Source organism: Mixophyes fleayi, chromosome 1 (genome assembly GCF_038048845.1).
Source record: "Mixophyes fleayi isolate aMixFle1 chromosome 1, aMixFle1.hap1, whole genome shotgun sequence".
Lineage (NCBI taxonomy): Eukaryota > Metazoa > Chordata > Amphibia > Anura > Limnodynastidae > Mixophyes > Mixophyes fleayi.
This window is the reverse complement of record NC_134402.1, coordinates 157,790,476-157,802,605: the sequence shown is the minus strand read 5'-3', so window position 1 is coordinate 157,802,605 and position 12,130 is coordinate 157,790,476. Positions and strand designations below refer to the sequence as shown.

At 35.9% G+C, this 12,130-nt stretch overlaps 1 protein-coding gene across 6 annotated transcripts in view; it reads right to left on the bottom strand.

Annotated features, from left to right (window-relative positions):
* Nucleotides 1–6,374: 6,374 nt before the first annotated feature.
* Nucleotides 6,375–12,130, bottom strand: part of ADAMTS3 (ADAM metallopeptidase with thrombospondin type 1 motif 3) — a 186,771-nt gene continuing 181,015 nt past the window's right edge. For all 6 annotated transcript variants that reach the window (XM_075202327.1, XM_075202344.1, XM_075202334.1 and 3 more), the window contains 2 exons: nucleotides 11,468–11,585; nucleotides 6,375–8,983 (listed from right to left, as the gene is read on the bottom strand). In XM_075202327.1, coding sequence (XP_075058428.1) covers nucleotides 8,403–8,983; nucleotides 11,468–11,585 — 699 coding nt within the window. In that variant the 3' untranslated portion in view covers nucleotides 6,375–8,402. The remainder of the gene's footprint in view (nucleotides 8,984–11,467; nucleotides 11,586–12,130) is intronic.

Below are 12,130 nucleotides of genomic sequence, written 5' to 3'. Positions count from 1 at the left end.
AAGCACAATTGAGCTTAGGACCCAAGCATCAGCAACCAGTAATGAAAGCAGCAAGAACAGGTAGGAGAGAGCAGGCCAGCCTGCCAATTGTCCTGGATCTGGTGGGTCAGTACTGAGTTTGGGGACTGACCCACTCAGTTAGGGGGTATGTCCCTCTTCACACTGCTCTGCTCATGAAGGGGAAGCTGCATGCACCTAACAGTAGTGCACGCAGCATTGTCCATGTATTTGAAGGGGGATTGAAAGAGTTGGAGAGCAGCCTAGCACTGTCTAAAATTATAGCTACGCCCTCATGCATGCTGGTCATGCCCACTGGTGGTGTGGCATGGAACCCCCCCTCCTCAATTCCTATGTTTGCCCCTGGGGACATGTCCAAACCAGTAAGTTCAGCTGCAGTGTGCATCTGAATTTGCTTATCAGCTGACTGTCAGACTGCCTTGCTCTCTCTTACCTGTTCTTGCAGCATTCAATATATTAATAGCACCCACTATCAACACCGATTTAAATTAATAGCCCACACATTTAATAAAAAGGCACTCCATAATAAATTAATAGCTCTACCTGGTAATAAATATTTATCATGTCAAAAAGGAAAGAGGAGAGGGGGAGTGGAGAGGCTCCGCACCAAGCCGCGACCTAAATCACTATCAATATTATATGAAGTGAGGAGGGGCTTCATTCAACATGTACTAATTACAAAAAAAGGGAAAGAAAAAAGGTTGAAATTAGAAGCACTCCAGGGGGTAAATGTATCAAGCTGAGAGTTTTCCGGCAGGTTTGAAAAACCAATCAGATTCTAGCTATCATTTATTTAGTACATTCTACAAAATGACAGCTAGAATCTGATTGGTTGCTATAGGCAACATCTCCACTTTTCAAACCCGCCGGAAAACTCTCAGCTTGATACATTTACCCCCGGGTCTCAAAAGATTGCCTTGGACTATTAAATCAAAACTTTAAAGAGTAATATTAAAATATTATTGGTTTAACCAGAGAAGAATAGGCGAATATATAAAATCAAAGTGTGAGAAAGGTAAGAAAGAAGTGTTTAAAATAATAGAATAGACCCTGTGGTAGGACTGATGATAATTCATATATGCTCCAGATAATAGACCCCACAAAAATCTGGATCAATTAGGCTATTGTAATTGTGGAATTATCAATTCCTAATTTATTCTGTGATCCTATGTATTTTTATATATAGATCAAATGTACACATTATATATCAGGTGCCTTACCTGATGTTAATAATGTTCGTATCTATATCCACACAATGTTATTTATTGCATAATGTATTGTAGCCTTGTATCATTCATTGGTCTCATGAATTGTTAACAGCAACATTGTTGTACCAATAATTGTGGACTTGAGCCACTCATTCCTTAGTACACCCTTTTCATATCAGAAAAATATTCCTAAAGAGTGATTCAAATCTTCTTGGCTACATATTAAATGATAGTGTAGTCCATGGGTGAATCGCAGTAAATGGATATATTACTAGTGTGCTTTTATATCTCATTCTCCTGTGCATTAGGTAGATACTGCCCTGCTAATTGCCGGCGAAATCAGCATTGGACACACACGATAACTGACTGAGATAGCCCACAACATTCACTCATCACTAAAGTATAATTAATTAGATTAGGCAAATAGCAAAACACAAGTGGCTAATCGCCGTGAACGGTACCTACCACTTCCGGGTCTGACATCACATGACATGACATCTGGCCTGACGTATGTTTCGCCTATGATGGATTAGTCATGGGAAATTACTCGGCTATAGTTGGGGTGTTTCTTTTATGTATCACAAGGCCAATCAGCATCCTTAAAATCTACCCTTTGACAATTGCCAGCCCACAAGGCCAATCGTACATTATTAATGTTATACATAGGAAAATTTGTCATATTGGTTATACTTGTCTGATATTTTCAGTAGCACATGATCTAGGGTTATATTGATAATCCTGTAACATTTTCGATATTGCACAGCTAAGTATACAAAAGGTTATAGCTCCATAAGATAGAAGCAACTATTTTATCTTACCAATTCTCTCTTATGTGATATCACATGCATTATTGATATTGTATCTGCTGGGAGTACCTGCAGACAGTGTCTACTCATCTAAAATTATGTTATTTTGTACCTTTTAGTTAAGATTATTATCTCTTTAATTACTTATGTATGTTTTGATAAATATTACTAATATTTGTAACTGTTATCCAATCTTTGTTTTATTATATTTATACTTCATTTTATTGATTCTATTGACTATTAAAATAAAACTTTATTGGGTAATATTAAGATGTTATTGGTTTAACCTGAGAAGAATAGGCAAATATATAAAATCTGAGTGTGAGAAATGTAAGAAAGAAGTGTTTAAAATAATACTACCCTGCTAATTGCCTGCAAAATCAGCATTGGACACACACACTAACTGACTGAGATTGTCCACAACATTCACTCATCACTAAAGTATAATTAATTTGATATCTCTGCATTAAAAGGTCTAGATTAGGCAAATAGCAAAACGCTAACTAGTAGCTAATCGCCACGAACGATCCCTACCACTCCTGGGCCCTACCACTTCCGGGCCCAACTAGGCCTGGAGTGCTTCTAATTTCAACCTTTTTTCTTTCCCTTTTTTTGAAATAAATATTTATCATCTGCACTTATTAACCCCCACTAAATTACAAAAATACTGTAATTAAAGAAATACTGGGGGATATCCATTACATAAATAACCCCCACCAACTCCTACATTACCATATTAGCTCCCACTAGCCCCCACATACATTAATACCCCCATATTACATTAATGCTGCACTATTTGCCTATTGTATTAATACTCCACACCAAGTCCTATATTACATCTATATTAATAGCCCCACACACATTAAATTAATACCCTCCCCCACATTAGATTAATACCATCCACTACATTACATTTCATTAATTCATGTCTTCCTAGTGCATGACCACATGAGCTGAAAAGTGGTGGATTCACCATTTTATTAAAATATGTCATACCTAAGCTATAGTGTACATACATAAAACAAGGCACAGCTTTGGCTATTTTAACTAAGCTTTTGTTGTGTATAATTCTGAATGGAATTCACAAAAAGGTAGCATCATTTTTGGCGTTAAAAAATGTATTCTAAATATTATATTTAAGAAAGAAATTTTCATTTTTAAATACACTATTACTAAGAAATATTTTGTTTGTGCAATGGAACTACATTGTAAATAGATCCGTATCTTTTGTAGTTGTTTTTTACAATGAATATGAAAAAAAAAAGATAAAACGTTGGTTTCACACCGCATATCAAATTTGTTCGATCATTAGCACCAATAGGCAGCTATCCTAAAACAATAACTACTAGCAAACCAAATTAGTCTATACATACAATAAAGTAAGAAATCAAAAACCAAAATAAAGTTACAGACTATATTGCTGAAAGTGAGGTACATACAAATATATTGTACTACAACCACTAGAACCATAGACTGGGAAGTGTACAAACTGAAAGAATCTAGTGTTGTCAATACTGAGGGGGCATTGAGTCCAGTTTTGTATTTAATATTTGATTAAATTATAAAAAAAATGCACAACTCTGAGCTTCAATTTCATTAACTTTAATGACATTAACATAATTAGTTTGTATACAACAAGTAACTAAATGAAAGTATATTGCAAATTAAAAGAGACAGTGGGTTGTAAAGCTAGCCCTTAGGGTCTATTTTGCAAATATAATCGCTATCTAGTCTGTAAAATATTTGCTATACAAGAAGAATGAATATAGCCATAGCAAGTCCTCCATCTGTGACTGTCCTCAACACTGTATTAAAGTGTAACACCTATGAATTGTGAATACAACAACCCTTGTTATGTGTGAGCAAAAGTAACGACTTATGGGACATGTTGAAAGGGTTCGTTATTGGTATAACCTATAGGTGGATGCTTTTAATAGGTGTCAGCGGGATGTGATAAGGAGGTGAATCCACACATGCTTTTGACTTAACTGAGTTGCTCAGCCTCTTGGACTGTACCTGGATATTCCTGAGGATCAGAATGCACTTAATTGGTTTGCAAGTAGAAATATGCATTGGGATTATGTTTTTTCCTTGAGATTGCGAGAGTCCACAGGTGTGTCCAGTGCCTGGATGTTCTGCTGCTTCATGTTATATGTATTTTTTTTTTACTTGTCTTAAACCTTTGTAGAGATTTGGTTCTGTGCAGTAAAGTGTATGATATTTTGGCCAAATGCAGAGGGCCTTGTTTTTGCTGGGGAGAAGAGGCCAATTTAAGGTGTGATATGGCTTCATTGGCCAATTAGGAGAGGGTTCTCGGTGATCGTCCTCTGCATACGTGATGTCAGCAACTCACTATTGGGACAGTGACAAGTGATTATTGGTGAATATATGGGAAATTGGCTTGATGTTTTTAAAGAGTTTTTCTCAAGGTGGGAAGATAACCCCTTTTGTTGACTAGTGGCACTTACCATATTGTGGTAGGTGGTTAGGCACAGCATCTGTTACCCTATGGTATGGAGGTTGGGCATGGTATCTAACCTATTTTGGTATGTGAGCTGGTCACAACCTCCGTGACCCATGTGGTATTGAGTTGCCTGTTATGCCCATTATTATTCTTATGTTTGATTTGTAAGGCACCACAGTGCTCTGTAATGTCAGACAAGGGAGAAGGAAACAATATATATATTGGAGTGAGTCTGACTCAGAGTGGAGATTGGGACAGTTGTAAGGGTGCATTAGTGTGGGTAGCAGAGGTGCCAGTAGGGTAATCTATAATAAAGATATGGGTTTTCAGAGATCATTTAGTTATTTGAAGGCTTTGGGAGTGTCTGATTGGGCATGGTAGGAAATTCCATAAGTGGGTAGCAGCATGGGAAAAGTCTTATAGGCGGGAATGAGAGGTGGTTACTAGAGATGAGGAGAGATCCAAGGTATAGGTAGATATAAAATGTTATACTTGGTTATGGCCATTTTCTTCTCACATACCTGTGCTATGTTGCTATTGACTGGTGGGCTGGCAATTGTCATAGGGTAGATTTTAGTTTTAAGGTATGAAGTATACACTGAAGTGTATACACAATCTGTAGTCAAGCAACCCACAAGAGTCAATGAGAGGCAACCCCACTCATTATTACCCATTATGGGTGTATGTCAAGGGCATAGCAATGTTTAGATTTAGGGATGTTTGTTTTGCTGCTATTGTTGTTATATAAATTTAGATCCAAAAAATAATGGCTTAAAAAACCTAGTGGAAATAAAAATTATAAAAAAAAAAAGATACATATAAGATTGAAATGTATAGTTTTGTACATGTGCAATAATTGTTTTTTCAATTTATTAGAATATAACATGATAATGCTCCTGAAGACTGCTCTGACCAGTGTGGTGTTGACTCCTTTTGCTACATAAATAATGAAAAACATAAAGGTGCTAGAAATTGTCTCCAAAACTGCAGCTGTCTAAGGAGGTTGCCCTACTCCTACCAATACCACACTAACAAATATAAAGAAATAGACAATGCTAATTTGTTTGGTGGATATATACAAAAAAAACCAATAAATGAATTACTCACATAGTTATGAAAACATGTTCTATTTTTTTTAATAAATATATATAGAGCCACCAAAATGATTAGAGTAGCCAATTTCCTTATATTTGACCCCTTGGCTACCTGCCATTTCTTTTCCTGCTCTCCTATATTAAGACCTTTCTGGACCAGTCATAGCCCCAATGTTGTCCCACATATCCCATGTAAATGACTGTGTGCTCAAACTATTGATTTGTGAGAGGATTATTTTTATACAGTTATCTCCTAATATTTAAATTAGATAAATGCAAAGGAAAAATAAAAATATAGGATTAGAGGCCATTTAACATTATCAATTTGCTTGGCAACAATTAAGTTTTATCTTATCTTTAGCAGCACTTGTCTATTAAAAACATTTTATTTTATTTTATTTTTTAAAATATTTCTTAGCAACACCCTTACTCTTGACTCTTTATCTCACTACTCCAACTCACCGGGGAACTATTGCCTTTCGGAATTCTCTTGAAGGTCTATAAATATGGAAACAATTAATAGGAATTTATCACCTATACACAATGGAGGCAGCAACATGAGAATGCAGCTTATCAATTCACTAGAAGACAGTGGTAGCACTGGTTTCATTTGATTTGGCAGGTTGAACTCTAAATAAAATTGGTTTACCCCCCCCAAAAATCTGCTACTGTAGGTGGCAGGTGCTGTGTACTTGAGTGACAGTTAATGTCAATTAATTACCTTTGAATTGTCCCAAAGCGGGTCATTACACAATCACACACTAAGAAGTCACACTCGATACAGTATGTTAAAAGCTTTTTATTGCTAAGTGCTCCCCAATACAACAAACAGCATCAGTAGTGTACACTTAAAAAGGTCATGAAAAGAGCTCTGTATGAAATACAAGATGAACAAAAGCGACATACAGCATAATGAATATCTACATCCAGAAAATAATATGAAGAAAGAAAATAATTTGATAATGGATCTGAATATTGGGAATCATACAAACAATTATCTGCTTGTGGTTCGGGGGTTGTCTGAATACTCTGTAATAAAAAGCTACTTTAGTTTTGACCTTCTAAAGTTTTGTAGTGAAGTCACTACAAGTCTTTAGCGGTATCAAGTCAATACTCCAGAGGGTTAGCTTATGAACAATGGCTAAAAAATATTACATGGGAAAACCCACTCGTTTCATAAAACAATTTATTCTATGGTCTAGTTACATTAACATTTCATGTTGACATTTTTTGTTAATTCTCTTTCCTTAATTTTCAATTTTTTTTACATCAGATTTCTAAACCTAATTATACACATCATGTGTGTAACGTTCTTTGGTGCTATCATGGACAATTCTTTTAAAAAAAATTGTTGGTCAAAATTTTACAAACTAACACAAATTTATTAGTGACAAACAAATATGGCCAAGTGATTGGATTTGAGTTTCAGATTTTATGCAGTAGTTTTTGTTTTAGCTTATAACCTATGAAGGTAAAGGATTGACGTGCAAACTGCTTACCTATGAACTATTTTATATAGGCAAGAAAAAATGGCGGTTGCTATAATTGTAAATACTCAGTAAATAATTTCTATCAAGAAAATCACCTTTTAATAAATATCTTCACTTTTATATTCTATATACAAGTACTTTACAGCTACATGAGAGAGTGAGACTGGCTTCTTGGTGAAAAATGATCCTGGAGACCAATTGCAAAAACATTATTGCAGTCAGATGCATTGTGGTTGTGAATAGTGAGGTGACTTATGTAAAAATAAATATCTCTCTCTAGTCTTGGATCGCCATTCTGAGTAATGAAATCCTATTTAAAGTAATGTCTTCCAATAACTAATGAATCCTTTCTCGTTCTGCTTAGAGCTGAAGACATCTTTCAGGAGAAAAAAATCATGTCTCATTTCAATCTTGTCATTCTATTAGTAGTGGCTACTTGACTCCAAATCTACACAATACAATTTCCTCTAATTAGAGGTGGTCCATGAGAGTTACTTCTATTGAACTATGACTTACTTCACATATACCGAACAAATGGTATAAAATATATTGTCATAGGAAGATCATTTATTTACTACCGAGGAAAGTAGTCGCTACTAATTATTCTTTGCTAATGAGAATGTTTTTTTTCTGTTCCATCTTTTGTCATTCTAGTATGGTATAAACAATATCTTAATGCTGATAATGATACAAAAAATGTAGTGTAATAAGCAAAGTGGTTTTAATAGACATGCTGTGCGCTACAAATGTATCTGACTTTTCTGAAGGTTGCTTCATAAGTACCTTCGGAATTATGCCAAATGCTACACAGTCAGATCAGCAAGTCGTACAGAACCACTGGAGCAGGATTCTTTATTAAAACTGCTGCATCGAGATTCATCTCAAGGAATGTAAGTAGGACAGTTTGTAATGAAAGGCAATTAGCACCCAAAACACAGAACCAGTAAACAACATGTGGACAGAACAAAACAATGAAAAATAATACTGTCTTTGCACCATATGAACATCTAAACAAGAATTGTGTGTTTTTTTGTATTTAACTGAATTGTTCACTGAAGGTGAAAAGAAGGGTCACCGTTTGTTTGTTTTTATGGAAAATTGAATAATGTGCAAAACTGGTTTTGGGCCACTGAATGAAATACACAATGACCAAGAACAGCAAATCTTTTCTTGGATGGAATTCTTTGGTGTTTTTCTTCAAGTTAACAATAAAGTAAAGAATGGTCGGAAAATCGAACGAGTAAGTGAACCAGCACTTTGCACTTTTTTGAAAGCAGAATGCACCAAAGTGTCCTTTTGTTTCAGTCCTTGAATATTTAGCTTCATCTTTCTATTGAGGATGAATGCAAAGAACGTCTTCTGTCAAAGGGCTTGTCGATTTTCCTTGAGCTTCTGGCTGAAGAATGAGCACCAGTTGAGGTGATGTTTGAAGCTACCATTGGCGTCATGACTGCTACTGGAATAGATTTGCGTACATGGATGTTGCTGCTATGCGTCGGAGGAGGTGGAGCAGCAACAAGCTTAAAAGTCTTATTTGCTGCTAGCTGAGATCTTCTTAACGTTGAATCTGATGCTTTTGGTTTATTTTCTGGTGGGGACCCAAAGCCAAGATCTGCATTATTTTCAATGGAGGAAAGAATGCTCAATATATTTCTTGTCTCAGAGTCAGCTTCCTCCACAACAGGTGCTAAAGATGTGGGCTTTATTACACCCCTTGACAAGCCACTAGGTTCGAAAGTGAGTTCATCTTCAGTTTCAGCAGCCTCTATGAGGAATGGAGGTGACTGAGTGCTGCGTCTGCTACAGGTTTTGCAGCAAAGTTTGTTGTACCCAGGTATTGAGCAGTACCGCGCAAGTACCTCCATTTGACAGAATATAGACTTGTCTCCTAGGCATGGTTCATCTGAACAATAAAAAACAAAATAAAACAAAAATAATAATACAAATATTAATATTAATTGTACAGTGGGCATACTGCCTTAAAATTTGATATCAGTAATATCATTTTGCCAAAGATTTTTATTTCTCAATACAAACCTACATATAGGGTACACTTTAATACAAAATAAATGCATCTGACACTCTTTTTATCTTTCATGTGTATGAGAAAGTGTTTAGATTACAGCTATCATGAGTTCCCCTATAAGCTCTGTAAGATTGTGTATACATGGGTGTCGAAAAGCACTATTTGAAGCATAGACAAAACCTTTGTCCTATGATCACTTTAACAGATAATAAGTGTGTGTAAAGGTCCATACTTATACATTATTTTAGGACTATCAGCCTCAAATCGTATGTGACACGCTTTAACATGACACCTGTGCCAGGTCACTGAAGGCTTAAGGATATTTAATATATTAATGACAAAGCACTTGATAGCCCTACTAAGTAAAGCTAGGTACACACTACACAGTTTTCATCCAATAATCGGCTAAATCAGCCGACATACGACTGCTCGTTCAAAAGTCGGGTCAGTGTGTGCAGTGATACGATGGTCGAAAGTCTGCCCAAATGGACGATTGTCGCCTCATTTGGTTGGTCGTACCATTTAATATTTTCGTTCCAATCTCGTTTCCATTGTATAGTGTGTATAAACTTCCGACCGATCCACAACAGTGAGTACAAAATTACTCACAACAACATGGCTGTAAAAAGTCGCTAAAGGGACGTCCGCTCTTCCCTTTATCGTCCTAAACAAGGCTAGTGTGTATGCAGTCCATGGACCGAGCGATCGGAACATCGATCGCATGTAAAATTGATCAGCATAAAAAGTTGGTGGAAAATTCTGTAGTGTGTACCCAGCTTAACTTATAACTGATTTGTAAACTAATTATTCCTTAATATTTACAAGGAGACTAACTGGACGTTAAAAGACACTTCAGTGCCAACGTATTTCAATGTCCTTTTGATTTTAAAAGTGAAAACTGCAAAACTGAATCCTGCATCTCTATCTAAACTAACCTTTAATTTATATATTTACATCTCCAATTCATGAAAGAATATATTCTCTTGCTTCTAACAGTTTCAAGATTGTAAGCTGCCACTGGCAGGGCCTTCTCTATCTTTTGTATTGAACTGTATTATGTAAACTATTATCACTAAAGAGTATACTGGTCCTATGTAAGTGAAACATAATAATATTTGCACCTTTACATTTTCACATAACAGTTGCCAGCATGAAGCACATCTCAATACCTACTGCTATTAAAATTAAATGGTACTTAATAAACATCCAGCACAGGGGTATCTCTTAATGGACTTTTAGAGATGGAGACAGTTAACAGTCTTTCCATCTTTATGTCTACATACAGAAATGGAAACTCTTATATAGAGAGTTTCAAAAACCAGAAGGAAAAAACAAAGTATTGCTACTTTAGTGTAATAATGCCATAGACATAGATTATTGTGAATTTTCTCCTACAGTTTCAATAAAGTGGGGTCATGTAATCATGTAATTTAGCAGGTTAAAGGTGTGGTGCTCCATACTATGGAATAACACCTTATACAAAAAAAAACCTTAGTCCACAGCATTCTGTATGTGCATATGTATGCTTCACATTAAGAAATAATGTGTTGCAGAGACTTATTATCTGATATACGAATGAAAACAAAACTGTCTTGGTTATTCTGCATAAGGAAATAAAAAGTATATAACAATACAATGGCCTCAATTACCAAGGCTAATGCATTTGTTTAGAGTATTCCTGAAGTTTATTTTAATGCCATTCACATTTTACAACAACAAAACCCTGTGCATGGCAAAGCATTTTTTTGCTGCAAACAATGAAATAAATGCAGGATATTGATGTATGGGTATTATCCGAAATTAAATTTCTCAATGTGCTCTTGAATTGTGCTATGAATTATCTAGAACTTCATGAATCAGCGCTAAACAACAATGGAGCGTCACATCCATCTAGTGGTCATTTTAGGTACAAAACTAAAGTTAAATAAAAAGGTAAAAAATATTTAAAATATTTTCTCTCTTTCAGAGGCAAGTTTTCTCAATCACCCTTGTACAGAAGAAAGTCAGATTTGATATGGTCAATAGAAGCAATGCACAGTATCCACATCCCACTGAGCTGATTATGAGAACTCCTGTCTTGCTAAACTCCCTTTAGTGAGACTGTGGGGCACATTATGGCACATTTAACAAAGGGGAATCTTTATACCATATAACAAAAAAGACCTGCATCATTTTCCCCATCTGTATCAATTAGTAATTATGTGTCTGCTATTTGCCATTACATGTAGACTGTATGTTCTGACACTGAATACAGTAAAATAATCTTTCATTCTCAAAATGAAAAACAGTCTCTCTGCTTATTAGCTTTATTGATTGTGTTCTTGTGAGGGAAAGTAATGAGCTGGAAGAAGGTATACATACCATTGCAGGGTGATAGGCTACATGCTCTTACAGATTCAGGCTTCTCGTCATCGCACTGATCACCCGCACGACACAGGACTTGTCTCACTTCAATACCTTCGCCACATGTAACGGAACACTGCATGAGAGTACAGAGCACAGAGGTGAAATCAGCCAGTGCATGTAGACATAAAATGCTTCTCTGATCCTCCTTCATCAGGCATTCTAAACATTTATTTTTTATCTTGCTGTATAAAGTATGTATCAAATCTCTTTCTACATGTGTACTAACTTGTGTTTTGCTTCTATCTAACTGCAAGTCATTTAATAAATCCAGTACGAAACACCAATGACTACTTTTTATCACAATTAACATAAACTACATATGGCATACCTCTCAACTTGGAGAATTGCAACAGAGCGCACACAACTGCATACATTAGAAGGGATGTGGTCACAAGTCACACAGCGTGATCCTGACCTCCAGAATTTCCGTCCTGCTGGGTCATCGCCAACAGCACCCCTAAAACCACCACTCAATAAAACTATGCAGAGCAGTAGTTAATGGGACATACAGGTTCACCAAGCAAATGAATCTGTACATACACAGGGGCATATTTAATAAAGCACGATAGTGCTTTTAACGGGTCATTAAGGTCCCACAGTGTCCTCCGCAAATTTATT